The sequence below is a fragment of the Dromaius novaehollandiae genome, chromosome 9 (assembly GCF_036370855.1).
Source record: "Dromaius novaehollandiae isolate bDroNov1 chromosome 9, bDroNov1.hap1, whole genome shotgun sequence".
In the NCBI taxonomy this organism is placed as follows: Eukaryota; Metazoa; Chordata; class Aves; order Casuariiformes; family Dromaiidae; genus Dromaius; species Dromaius novaehollandiae.
The window spans coordinates 19,115,514-19,129,844 of record NC_088106.1 but is presented as its reverse complement, the minus strand read 5'-3'; the positions used below and the strand labels follow the sequence as shown (position 1 = coordinate 19,129,844).

The 14,331-nt window shown below is 35.9% G+C and overlaps 1 protein-coding gene across 6 annotated transcripts in view; it reads right to left on the bottom strand.

Moving 5' to 3' along the window:
* GK5 (glycerol kinase 5) overlaps positions 1–14,331 on the bottom strand; it is a 30,281-nt gene continuing 15,950 nt past the window's right edge. For 2 of the 6 annotated variants that reach the window (XM_064516859.1, XM_026101684.2), the window contains exons 11-16: positions 13,984–14,088; positions 11,089–11,174; positions 6,884–6,987; positions 5,468–5,527; positions 2,432–2,565; positions 1–1,062 (exon numbers count right to left, since the gene is read on the bottom strand). In XM_064516859.1, coding sequence (XP_064372929.1) covers positions 926–1,062; positions 2,432–2,565; positions 5,468–5,527; positions 6,884–6,987; positions 11,089–11,174; positions 13,984–14,088 — 626 coding nt within the window. In that variant the 3' untranslated portion in view covers positions 1–925. The other 4 variants (XM_064516860.1, XM_026101686.2, XM_026101687.2 and 1 more) reach the window with 4 other exon arrangements.

Sequence of the window (14,331 nt, the reverse complement as noted above, 5' to 3'; positions counted from 1 at the left end):
TAAGAATAATTAACTACACATTTATTTATAATTTATTAAAAAAATACAAAAGAAACTAGTAACTTCAAAAATAAAATTGACCCTGTTTTAGCTAGTAATAATAGAAATTAATGATGGGCTTGAAAATATTAATATTACAATTTATACAAATTACAAGTACCCGTAATTACTTTTAACATATTTGCATTAACAATACGTTATTTCTTTTTATAAAAATAAAAAATTGAGCTACATTCTAGATAGATATTGTGAGCTACAAAAATCCTGGAACAAAGTTTGGGGCGTTTTTGTTTTTTTGTTTTAAAGAGTACAAAAAGCTTTTTTTTTTTTGTATTTCATTTTAATTTAGTGCTTATCCCTAGGCCTCACAAGAATGTCATCACACAGCTTGGTCAAATGCTTCCTTATAAAGTTAACCAAAACATGACAACCGCCTATCAGGAAGGTATCTTTATACACAATCAAGTCTACCACAAAAATAATAAAACCCCACAAGCCCTCCTTTTACTTTTCTTAGAAATGCTTAAAAAGTATAGGTGCTTTTTGACATTCCTTGATGATTAACATATCAAAGCTTTTAAAGATGAGAAGGGAAGTGAGTTCCTCAGTAGAAAACCCATCATAGGAAAAACCTCCCCATCTCTAGTACATGGTTATAGGATTCAAACAGCTGGGCCACCCAAAGGAGGTCACTGAAGGGACACAAATGCTGCAGCTGGACTACAGCTGTCATAAGGACAATACAGGGGTTTCATTATAGAGTGGTAAGTAATCTAGCAGTGTGTGTGGGGGTGTTACTGAAGTACCGTATAACTTTATGTATACACGCCATCGCAAATTTCATTTTTTATTGTCCTGTTAACTTCAAGGTTTAATAAATATTAATCTGAACACTTGGATTTTTCCATCATTGAAATGTCCATTTCTACCAGTGCAGAGCGCGTTGCATTACTTGTGTCCAGACATCCATAGCCACTTTGTATTCTTCTGAGTCCTTCCGGGGCGCAAAAACTGCTTCTATTCGCCTCAGCTTCTTTAGTTGTTCTTTGTCAGTCCACAATCCTATAAACAGAAAGTTCATTCTCAAGCTCAACTGCAAACATGTTATTTTTGAGTTGTTTTAATTTATCTCCAAGAGATCCAAACCAGCAACAAAGTAAGAAATCATGACAGTTTTTCTTTATTCAACCAACAGATTTCTCAGAGGGAAGCATATTTTTTATATTGTGAAACTCCATTCCAATAGCATCCACTTGTTTGGAATCCTGACAACAGCACATCTGCTTAACCGGGATAATTTCCAAGGAACAGCTCTGGTACACTGAAGTTCATTTAGGTTTCATCAACAGTGTGCTTTCAGCCACAGGTCCCTCTCAAGTAAGAAGAGCCATAGAAACCAAGATTTAGCGCTAGTTACTTTCCTACTGCCTTAAAAAAATGGATAAATGACAGAAAACAGCTGGGGTTACCTATTCAGATTAATTTAGACCACTGGAACATTCTGTCTATCCTGGGCTGCAGTGGACATCCTGGACAGCTTCCCTACAGTTTTAATTGTTTGATAAGTCTTACCTGAATCTTGAAGTTGTGTTACGTACATATCAAAGCAATTCAATAAAGTTAATACCCATCTACAAACTATTAAGTAAACCATTGAGTAATGGTTTAAGTAAACTATTAAGTAAAACCATGGACTAATCAATTTTTTTTTTTTTTAGTTTTAAGTCTGGTTAACTATAAAAATCAATTTTATATGAGTGAAGCTGGATATTTTTCTGCCAATAATTCATTTTGTACTTCCATTGTGCTCATTTCTGTGAAAACTGTGAAAAGGAGGAGGACTCAGTTCACAGATGACAGGACACAGCTTCCATGTGAATGACACAGCTGCACACAAGCATGGCAGCTTCCTTGTCACATCGTCCATCCACACCATGCACTGCTTTGAGCAGTACTAATACAGAAAGGGACACAGAGCATGGCGGTCAGGGAAGAGGGAGGAAGCAGAGGTAGGATTCACTTCTTCCTTCTCTGGCAGTATATCCTTCTGAACGTAGACTAATCTTGCAAACCTATATGGAGGCACTTTTCACATTAAGCTCACTGTCACTATTCATTTATGTAGAACTAACAAGCATACAACTGTTCAGCAAATCAGGATATTATGTTAAAATGTAAATAAGTTCCTTTATTTGGCTTTTTTTTACCCTACACTCTGTTTCTTTGGTCAATCAAATACTAGTATATGGGTAAAAAGCACCACATGAAAGTAAACACTACTTACCTTGATTTTCCTCAGAAATAGCAAAACTAATCTTTTGGGGAGATTTTATGATTATTTGAAGTTATGCACTTTTTTCTTGATTTTTTGTTATGTATGTATCTGCATTTTGAAAAAAAAAAAACCCTGTTGTATACAATGTATACATACCTGATGCAAGACCTGCTAGAAAAGCTGCTCCAAGGCTAGACATATCTGCAATTACAGGCTTTTCTATTTTCTTATTAATCAAATCAGAAGTCATCTGCATGACAAAGCTATTATTACTGACACCGCCATCAGCTCTATGTGGGGAGAGGGGAAGAAAAGGTAAAAAATGGGTTCAGTTCAAATGCTTATTGATAAAGTTTTAGAAAACAGCTTTTTGGTTTTCACACCTATGCATAAATCTTCCTATCACTCATGCACAAATGTGTTTCCATTTTTTGGGCAAAATTAGAGGCCAGCACAAGGGGGAAAAAAAAAACCAAACCATCTTTAAGGGGAGGAGCGGGAGGGGAAGAGGAAGACATTGTCAGAAGTTTTGAGATACATCATGCTGACTGAAATGTTAGGGTTTATAACAGAACTTCTATATGCTTATCACCATGACAACAGTCAAAACCACCACATTAAACAAACCCTTCCAAGTGTTCTCAGATCAGGGTTTTCCCATTACTAGCAAATCTTTGAACTAGTAAAATGCCTTCACAGTTGCTTTCCCTTTTATCAGCAGGATGAGAATGAGGCTTTCATCTATCTTTCCTCTATTTACTTCCTTCTTAACTGCATCATATCTGAAACCCTTTTAATAGAGAAAACTAGAACTTATCAATGTTGATCTTTAATCAGCTAAGGACAGTTCCTAGTGACACAAATTAATGCCTCCTGCAGTTGAAAAATAGCTACAACAAAAAATGATCTTTGAATTGTCACATATTGGTTGGCTACACCATTGGACTCCAATACTACCCAGTTATGTAGCTGTTTTCTACCAAACGTGGTACAGTAAAGACATCTGTAGTTTATTACTACAGTAAGTGTTGTGTAATAAGACTTCTGTTGCTTAGAAAACTTCACCAATTTAAATATGCCAGCCAAAATCTTCTATGCAATGTGTATGCCTCAGAAAATCCTTACATAAATGGTTTGTCTGTTTCTAAAAGTGAAATCAGGAGACATTTGCCTGATTAGAGATTTTTTTTTTTTTTTTTTTTTTTTTTTGTACATACAGTTAAGAAGTGTTATCTCCTCTACACTTTGGAATAGAAACTTAATCCGGCAAAGTCACTTCCTTAATGCCAGTGACATGCCTTTTTCTTGTTCTGTAAAAATAAAACATCTACTTGATTCAAGTTACAAGAGACAAAAACAAGAACGAATTTGCAAATACTCAGTTTTATATTTAGCTAAACTTTGTTGCTCCATACTTTGGAGATTCAATCTGTAGAGCACATACTCTAGCTCAAAGTTCCTATGTGCCATTAGGCTAGGAATGTGCTATTTTCACAGAACAACTAAATATTGACACTCCAGGAGTCCAGTAACGACAAGGATCATCCTTTAATGGCTACAGCAGACTGTGACAACACAGGACATGGGGACTAAAAAAAAAAAAACCAAAACAAACAAACAAAAAAAACCCCCCAAAACAGGGGTCTTTCTCTGTGCCTTCCTGGCTGGTGTTGAGACAAGCCAAGAGAAGTAATAGGGATGGAGACAACTAATGAAAACAAAGACAGGAGCTTCTAGAAACCAGAGGCTGCGGAGAAACAAAGGATACAGGACAACAGCTACAGAGGGAAGGGACATATTCAACAGAGGATAAGAACACATTAAGAGAGGATAAAACCAAAAATCAGAGGGAACAAACAGATATGAAAAGTGTGGGGACAAAAGAACAGAACAACAATTTACAAAACTACTGAAAAAGCCATGAAGTATATCTCATTTTTCCCTGATGCTTAATCCACATGCTAAATTGCTACTGATCTTAGTTACCTCTATTATAGTCACTGCATGAAGCAGTGATTTTATATGGAGTAAAACAGAGTATGATCACACAATTTAAGAATTACGTTACAATGTAAAAGGGATCAGAATTCTAAGCTTCCCTAGGCTGTCTTATTTCTGGTACTTGCACACTTTGCATTTTGTAATCTCTATTTGATTTCTAAAGTTCTACATGCACTTTTTTAAGTAAAATAAGCTTCCTAAGGAATCAGAAATTCTCAATACTTTCGATCTCTATTCCTCTTCACTATGACCCCACAGCTGGCTGCTTCTTCATCTTTGCCTACTGTGTCCCAGTATGTCATGGAATATAGAAACTTTTACCTCCTCCCACCTTTGTACTTTCACCTTTCTTCCACCACTCCAAATTCTCATTTCTCAACTGTCTAGATGCCTATCAGTCTATTTCTTTCATTGCATGGGTATCAGAATAAAGAACATGATGCTCTCCTCTTAGTTCTTGTCTGTGAAATCATGATGACCCCTGGCTGTCAGAAGGAGCAATTTTAGAGAGCCTTTCTCAGCATCAGAGAGATAGATCACATCTGGTACAGACAATCTCTGAAATGACTGGTGTTACCAAACTAAATTTCCACTAAACATGTGCAAGCTAGTTTTTCAGCAACATATAATTCGACCAAATTTTTAAATTTTTCCAAGAGGCAGTGAAAAGCATATATTAGAGATCAGGGGTACCCCACGAAATTTAATCTTCTTCTCCAAAAACTTAAGTATAGCATATTCTTAACAACAGAATATCCTTCCACTTACTCTCACAAATAGATCCAGTTTTAATTGAAGTCTTCAGAAAAATTCAACCTGTGACAGATCCAGCACAAAAAAATCCAGTATAAAGGGGTAAAAGGATTTTATAAGAAAGGGGAGAATGACCTTCACAAAAGGCATTACTATCTGCACCCTAATGCTACATAAAAACATAAGTTTGCTCTCAATTTTTTAAATCAGGGTAAGTCTTTACTCACCTACTGACAACCATCAATGCCAATGATTTAATTAATAACTGACCCTTTTGCAGATAGCCTCTACTGTCACTTTTAAAATTATATTAACATTTGACCTGATAGTCAATCATCTATTTCTCAGTGGTTACAATATAAGAAAATGAACAATCAAGTTCGCATCTGTTTAACTAAAACTCTGATGTGTCAAACTTGCAACTTACATGGAACTTACCGAATAGTTCGAAGAGGAATGTGTACCCTTTTCACAATGATATCATAAAGCTGTTTGTTTCTTTAAAAAAAATATTTAGTTCAATTAAACATTATATACCACATAAAGTGTTTCCAGTATTTACACAATCAGAAAATAAAGTACAAGGCAAAAAATACCTCAGTTTTGTCAGAACTAATGCAATAGCTAACAAATTTCCAGAATGGGTAAGTTAAAAAAATCAAAAGGCTGAAACTGTCCTCTGCTATACACCATTAGGAAGGCACAAGTATGGCTAAATCGCATTCTATAGCAAGTCACTATAGAAGGTATATTACTCCCATCTGAAATAGATCACAGATCTTCACAGACAAGATACTATGGTTGATGTAACAAGTGGTTTCAAGTGAGGAAAGTAAGTCACAGAAACGTTATTCAGAGTTTCTCCAGCTGTCTTTTGAAGGGAAAATCTCACGGCTGTAAGTTTGATTTGTTCTGAAACCACTCCACTTAATGGTGGAAAATCTAAAGCCAAAGGGTTTTAGCCTTTTTCTGTTCAGGTCTTTGGATGAGATGAGATACTCAGCATCTCTGTTTTTAAGACACTCGTGCTCCAGTTCAGTTCCACACTCCATCAGCGTCAGATGTTTCTCTTACAGTGAAAAAAAAACTGCTTTAGAAACAGTTGCAGCAAGTTAGAATTTTACCTTCCTCAAGACATCATTTCTTGCCTCTTTGCTGGAGGTTATTATGCCCAAAGCAGAGCTAGTGACTAGAGGGAAGGGATATGAGTGTTCCCTAATTGGCCACACTACAGAGCGAGCCAGGCTCAAACTATATTCATTTTCAGTTCCAGGCAAGCTGGCTGAGTTTGCAAGGCAGAACCAATCTATTTCACAGTTAGTTACTGATGTGATAACCTCAGTGACTAGCAGGAATGTGTTTAACCTTGACAGTTAGATCTGGAAGTTGTTTTCCATCCACATCTTTAAAGATGTTTAAGATGCCTATTACTATGTTTTATAAAAGCTGAAGGATACAAACTTTAGCCAAAGATCTGATTTCCAGCTTCAAGGATAACGTAACACAGCTGAGGTGGGCTACAGAGGCTTTCTTTCTACCAAAACATTGTAGGAGAACAAGGACTAACTTTAAACAGAGAACACTGTTTAGAACATGCCAAAAACAATGTAATTTAAGGCTCTTTAAACTATTACTTAATAACAAAAACTCTGAATTAATAAATATACACTAGTTTATTTGTAATGTTTAAAGGAGAAAATAAGGGAAGAAGCCAAAACCCCCTGTCAATGTTACTATAATGCACTATTACAAATAATATTTTACAAGTTGCCAAATTCCACGTGTCCATTTGACACAGCTGATCAACATAAGTAATGAATATGAGAAAATATGAACAAAGCGAGCAAGCTGTACCTGAAAGCTACAGATTCCAATATAGCACGTACAAGATGGCTTCTGGTAGTGGAAGGTTTCAGCCCCATGAAAGAGGCACACAGATGTGGGTCATTCACAGAAACCTACAGAAAAGATTTCAGAATGAGTTCAGTGAGTTATATTTGATGGCTTTTGAGAAAAGAGTCAAATAGTAAGGAAAAGAATAACTTACGACAAATACAGGCAGCATAGTGAAAGAAGAAAATTGAAAACAATACGTAAGCAGTATATAGTGTTATTTTAGCTACTCAGTGAACAGTTCAAATAGTTTCTTTCAACAGCAAAAGGTTTCTTGAAAGTGACTTCTTCTGAATTCTATATACTAAAAAAAATGAATCTATAGGACTTCTCTTTAAAAAAATACAGCATACACTTAAAGTGGCAGGGCACGCTGATATTGCTGTTCTCTAGCAAGACTTAACTTTTTCAACTTCTGGAACTGCTGAAAGAAAGATGGACCGAGTTTTTAAAACAGCATGGAAAAGGCTAGTAATTATTTTTATGAATTTATACTACAGTCTGTTTTCAATGACAACAACGTAACAGATTCTGACTAAAATTCTAATGATCACTAAGTTGTCTTTTCTTTTGTAGGAGAACTGGAGGACAGATTTAGGAATCTCCTCTCTATTCCTCCTCCACTTCTTTGGTCAACTTCATGACAAAATGTTAGTTTGCTGGTTCATAACTGGTTTGTGACAACATTAAACCCCCCCCCCCCACACACACACATTAGGTATTTTTTTTTTTAATAGAAACAAACTCCTCTAGTTGCATTCTGTTAGATATCACTTACGATGACACTTCCCAGAAGTTCGAATTTCACGCGTGTAAAACACACATACACACACTAATTAAATAAATAAAGAAAATGCTAACATATGTAAAAATAAATATGTATGGATAGGTATATATGCAGCGGCCCAGTAATGGAAAGTGATGAAAGATCACTTCTCCTTACATAGTCTATGATCATGCTCAGCAACTACCAAAAAACCAGGGGGGAGCCAGTGATCAGAAGGAAAACTGGTATTTTATAAAAGCATCTAAATCAAAGCAACTTCTGCATTTCAATTCAAAGAAAGCAATCTATTTTTTCCATGTACAAGTACTCTTTCCATTCTAAGAGTGGGACCATTTGTCCAACCCAGTAGCATAATAAGGATCCATTGTTCCCAAGTTTACAGATTTTCATATCCAAGATAATACATCAAAAAGCATGGAACCATACTCTAGATGACGGTGTGTATCTTGAAAGCAGCACAGCCCTCAAAAAAAAAAAAAAAAAAAAGAGAAGCATGCCTGTGTGTGAATTTGTGCATATACATGCATGCTACCCAACAAAAAGCTGTTAAGTTTTTGCTGCTACTATCCATCACAGCAAATTAAGCCTGGAAAGCCTTGTTTCTAGAAGAATGAGTAAGAGAAAAAAAAGATTAATGCACATACTCAGTTTCATACGTATTTCCATAATGATGCTCCTCTCAGTGTACTGAATCACAGCAGTATAATTCAGTAAGAAACAAACACATTTTTATTACCTTGGTATGGATTAGTAGAGAACATTTTACTCTGTGTAGCAAATGAACACATGGACTTCATAAAAATTCTAACCACTGTCATTTTGAGGTCTAAGAAACATACAATATAATCAAACTCGCGTTAGAATCTAGCTAGTGAAGTAGAACAGACATGTTACAGTTCTAGAAGTATTCAACTCTGTTCATGTCCCTTTTCATACCATTTAATCGACATCTAAACTGATCCAGATACTGCTATAGTGAGTCAATTTGCTGTGCAAGTCCCATCAGGATAAGAAGGGCTTTTAAAAGGCAAAGAAATGCACTTTGGTGGATCCTATTATTGGTTACTAGGTATCAAAATGAAAGAGAAATCCTTTCACAGAGTTTTTCCTAAGTACAGTTCCTACATTTGTATTGGGCTTATTAGAATTCAGTAAAAAGACTCAGTCAATGTTTACTGAGAAGTCAGTTGGGCTTTGTTCTGGAGACAGATTATCAAGAAAGCAGGAAAAAAAAAAGCCAAAGAAAAAGAGGCCTTACCAACATCTCTGGACTGAATATTAATTGAATTAGAGATTCAGAGAAGATTCAGACAAGCATTTGTCTATGTCAGGATTCCTGTCTACAAATACAGGAATTTGGTGTGGTTCGACACTTGCTTTTTCACGGCACAATTAATCACAGTATAAACACTGCATAGAAGAATCTTAGCTTAACCAAGCATTGTCTCTATAAAAATAAAATTAACGAATAAGGCAGCTGTTTGAGACAAGGTAGCTGGGCTCTCTGTAGAGAAAATGCAACTTTCCTGTGCCTTCTTCCATTAATATCAGGTAATGTTAAGTCCCTTTAAAAAAAAAACCCCAAAACCCCCCCAAAAACCTCAACCAACTGACCAAAAAAGCCCACCACCCTAGTCCTCGGAATGATCAAATCAAGCATGGCAGACCAATGGAAAAAAAATAAATCAAAAGCTACACAAAAAGATGAGATGACAAAAACATTCCATGTAACTTCAAAATATATTCATAATGTATATGTTCAAACTAATGAATTGCTATCTTAGACTTCTAAGAGAAAATAGAAGGTGGTGATTTTTGAGGGAAGAAAAAAAACCCACCTATGCTCAACTTAATGCTGTTTCTTTACCTACTTGGAGAACACAGTAACAACTGACTGGTTCAAACAAACATTACTTGCCTATACATCAAAGAACAACTGATGGCAGGCATTAACACCCTGTTCCAGCACATAAATAGCCTTCCCTTCTTCCTGCCTGGTCCATCTGTTCAATAAAGTTCATAATACTAATATCCCAAATGACAACTTACACACCAGGTTCTACAAAAAAAAATTTCTCCCAAACAGCCACACTGATTAGGAATGTAAAAAACAGTATTTTGCGAAGATAAATTGATACTATCATGCTGGCAAACCCACAACATAAAAAGAAGCTATGCTGATGAAAGTGTGTTCTCAGTCAGATTATCTCACATTGCTTAGGGAAGTAGTGCAACTAGATGAAAAACTTTTGGAGCTCTGCACAATACCTAGACTAGCAACAGCTGCATTAGAAAAACCTGTTTATTTCCATTCTGTAGGAAGGTTTGTCTAACGGCTGTGACTTGCAATTCTGCCATATTTTGTGGTGACAAATCACTAACTATTATTACTACCAACTGAAAAACCTATAAGGGAAGCAACTACTCTGTAGCTGAATAGGCAGTATGTCAACTCCTCAGCTATCACAACTTGTTATTTAATGTATTAACTGAAATTCCCATCAATTCCATTCTAAACTAATATGCTAGACTGAACTGCAGCATCAATGTCACCCTTTGCTGCCTCTGCACAGGGACGGTAACTCAGCTCCGTAACCAAACTTGAGAGGGATCATGAATCAGAGAAGGGAGGGACAGGCATGAGGATACACAGTCTCCAGCCTAAACAGAAAGTAAAGAGAAAGCACCCAGAGCTTGGGACCCAACGGGAACAAAGTAATTGCAGGAAGTCCCTCAAATAAAGAGGAAGTTACAAGGAAGCTACTGGGAAATACAGGGGAGCAAAATGGATAACAAACACCAGGAACTCCTTATTATATTCACTGTGGTCAGTAAAAATAGCAACAAAGCTAGTTGTAGTAAAGTAGTAAAACAGAGGAATATATAATTCAGATTAAAATCCGGTGTTCTGAAAAGCAGTCTTACTCATATTTAAGCACTCTGCTGAATTGCAACCTAAATCTTGAAAAGAGGCAGAATAAAATAGATTATTTTAGTGCAGTGCTTAGGAAGCATTATCTCAATGATGGCTCTGCATGAGACAAAGCTATGGGTTTGTTTTCTCTTTCTGTAGATGTTGCCTGTGTTACTGTGGGGATGTCACTTGGTTCATCTGTCCCTCAGTTCTCCATCTGCAAAATGGAACTAATTTTCCCACTTCACAGGCTTTTTTCTTGGGGTGGGAAGTTTTAAGCATTCTGATACCACAGTAATCTGCATAGGTTGTGGTGAGGGTCACAGCCTAAGATCCTGAGCAGAACACAGGTGATACAATGCATGGTGATAAGATGCAAATTACTATATGTAAAGGGGGTAAGTTATACTTTTAATCGGGTTATTAAGAATATATTCTTAATTGTGGTAAGAATAACAATTTTACCTGAAAACCTGGAACAAAACAAACGCCTTGAGAATCAACAATACTCCGTGCCATTTTTGCTGTTTCATCTACATTGGTGAAAAGATCTGTAAAGATGCATAGGTCATATGCTTTTACTGTTTACTTTGATTTCTTTATAAATTATTAAGAGACAAAATCTAGAGTTAGACTATTTTTTTTTGTAGCATTTCTAAAGCCAACACATTCTAAGGGAAACCAACATTCTTCCTGTAGTTCATTTCCATCAGTCACATAAAAAAAAAAAAAAAATCCTATTTAGACATAGACTAAATTCAAAAAAACACTCTCACGTCTTTTATGCTATAGCCTTTTAATCTTCACATCCTACAAGAGGGCCATTAGTTTTCCAGACAAACAGATACAAATGGGAATCAAGAAGGCTAATAACAGCACTCAATAAATATATTAAAAACCCAGATGCTGCAAAAACATAACACATTTTTTCTCCCAGGATGCTGTTGTCAGCCCAAGCACCAAAAGACTACAGACAAAGTTCTTCTTACCAACCATGTTTTATCAGTAGACTTAATATTTTTACAAATGACTGACATCGAAGTACAAATAAGGCAGGTCCTAATAACAACTCTTTGATATACATTACTTTCATTCATCTTCCAACCTGATGCCGCTCCCTTCAAAACTATCTATAGACATTCCCTCTTTAGCTCGTTCTTCACCCAGAGGCAATTCTCATATGTACATCCATCTTCTACAGTTAAATTAATTATTTCCTTATATGGCCACATAGCATGTCTTACAGAAGGCCAGATAAATGAAGTCTGTTGCTTTTTCTTGTCTAACAAGTAAATTCTCCTATCAAAAACAGGTTAATCTAGCTCAATTTACCCTCAGAAAAACTATCTGGGTAATTTAACAGGAGTTTCAATTTACTCCTGTATCATTAATAAATTTGTTTGAACGCTTTGCGGTCTACGGGGCTAGGACTAATACACCTAAACCACATCTCTTCCTTTTTGTTCTAGTTGCTATTATTGAACGATATAGTACCATTATGGCAGAAGAGAGAGTGAAAAAAAAAGTAAGATGAACTTCACCTTGCAACTTTACATATCACTTTTTTCGAAACCTTTAAACGCAAGTGATCTGATCCCGCTAGAAGCAGCCCATTAAGCTAAGTTCGCCCTGCTGCAGTTTGCTCCTGTTACATATCTCACCTTCACCCATGTGCAGCCTCATCCTCTTTAATGAAAACTCTGTTCTGAGGCCATCAGCTTACCTTAGCTTCCTGCCCAATCACTTCTGTAGAGCAAAAGTTTTACCCTTCTCTTTAGCTGCAAAGCTCACAAAAATTTCTGTATGTGATATCATTTTCTATCCCATACTGGTCCTTCCAGTTAGCATTCCTATAGATACTTTTTTTTTTTTTTTTTTTTTTTTTTTAAGAACGCTGTGAAAATTCACCTTCTCTGCAATCATATTTCCAGAAAATAAAGATCTTGCTTATTAGACAGTTTATAGCAATATGCCTACTTTTCTTCCTCCCTCTGCAACTTCCAAAATTTTTGCCCATGGTAGTAACAGTAGTTCGCTTCTATATTTAGTACTGGCTGGCTAAAAATCCTTTCATACCACTTGACCTGGATATGACAATAATAGCCATGTGAATTTTAGCTAGCAAACTTATACATGCAGAACTGATACCTTGTATCTGTAGAAGTGAAATGTGTGTTGAACTGAGTACTTTCCTCAAAAAACTAGTGGTTGTTACTCTTTAGGTTCAGCCGAATGATGAAGACTTGAGGATCAACCTGAGCCATATTTAATCCCTAAGGCATATACTTGTGTAATTATGCACACACATGTGGGATTTTGGGATGAGCTGTGCTTCAGGAAAATCTTGTGCAGATATTCCAAAATTTGGAAGACTAATTCCTTCTTTGCATCTCAGTAAGACATACTAAATTTCCAAGCAAACCAAGTAAGCAGATTATCAGAGCACTGAGAAAAGTTGTCTTATATAAAAAAAAAAAAAATATCAGCAGTTCTGAATATCAAACACTAGAGTGCTGACACTTTTCTTAGTCTTAATTGCTATGCAAATCTTTTCATGATAGAATAACTACAGCCAAAAGGCATACTACTTCCATGTGAAGCAATGCACACAAGGTTACTCCTAAAAGCAAAGTTCTTTAAATCATGTTCATATAAATCAAAAATGTTAATTCTTGAGATGTATAGCTACTGTTCTCTCAAAAGCATTCTCTATCAGTAATCAGCTTTAATCTAAATCTCACCCAATAGAAGATGAACTGTAACAAGGAAAGCCTTAAGACAAATGCTTGTGGAATATAGCATTTACAGTCATGCTACCTGGATTTCGGTTTCCGTGCTTCTTCTCAACTAAAAATTCAAGTACAAATAACATAAAACAGCACATCTACTAACTTCAGACAAGTCTCTCTTATACCAGTCTCCTTTACACAACTTCTATTCAAGTTTGTCACATTCAAGATAACGCAAGCAAAGAGTAAAATATTTCAGGAAAATAAAAGCCTACATATGTAGGAGGGAGTGAGAGACAGAGTATGAAGAAGAGATAATTACGCAAAGCCAAGACATTAACTGTGTACAAGCCAACCTAAGGCATTTTAGGAGAAGAGAAGTCAATTCTACTTCATCAGTTAATCAGTTTCAGTTTTCAAATAAAGAAAACTTACAGTAACACCTACAGTAAATGCTCTCAGCACAGAACCTACTACTGAGATTGTGGATTTTCCAGTGTCCAAAACACATAGGTTAGTTTCTTCAATCGCAGACAAGAAAACCAAGCCCAATATCATGACTACAGCCCTCTAAAGCAGTTTCTTAAAAATAATGTATTTTACCCTGCTATAAAATTTAAAAAGTACTTACTTATTTCCTGTGCCCATTTTATGGCAGTGCCAACGTCTGATATAGAGCCTTCAGTTAAATAAACAACTTCTTCCCCAATCTTCCAACCAATCAGCGGATACAAGCCTTAATTATTTTCCATGAAACAAAACAGAACACCTAACTAAGTTAAATGCTTCCAGGAAAACATATGCAAACACACCCGACAATAAACCCAACAAATAATAATGTAGTTTTTGCTGACTTCCTTTACAAAATTCAAACTAAAATATCACTAATACAGGTTAAACTTTTTGTTTAAAATGTAAATGACAGAAGTGAAAAAGACTTGAACATTCATTTATTAAGCCAAAACTGAGCTAAAAATCA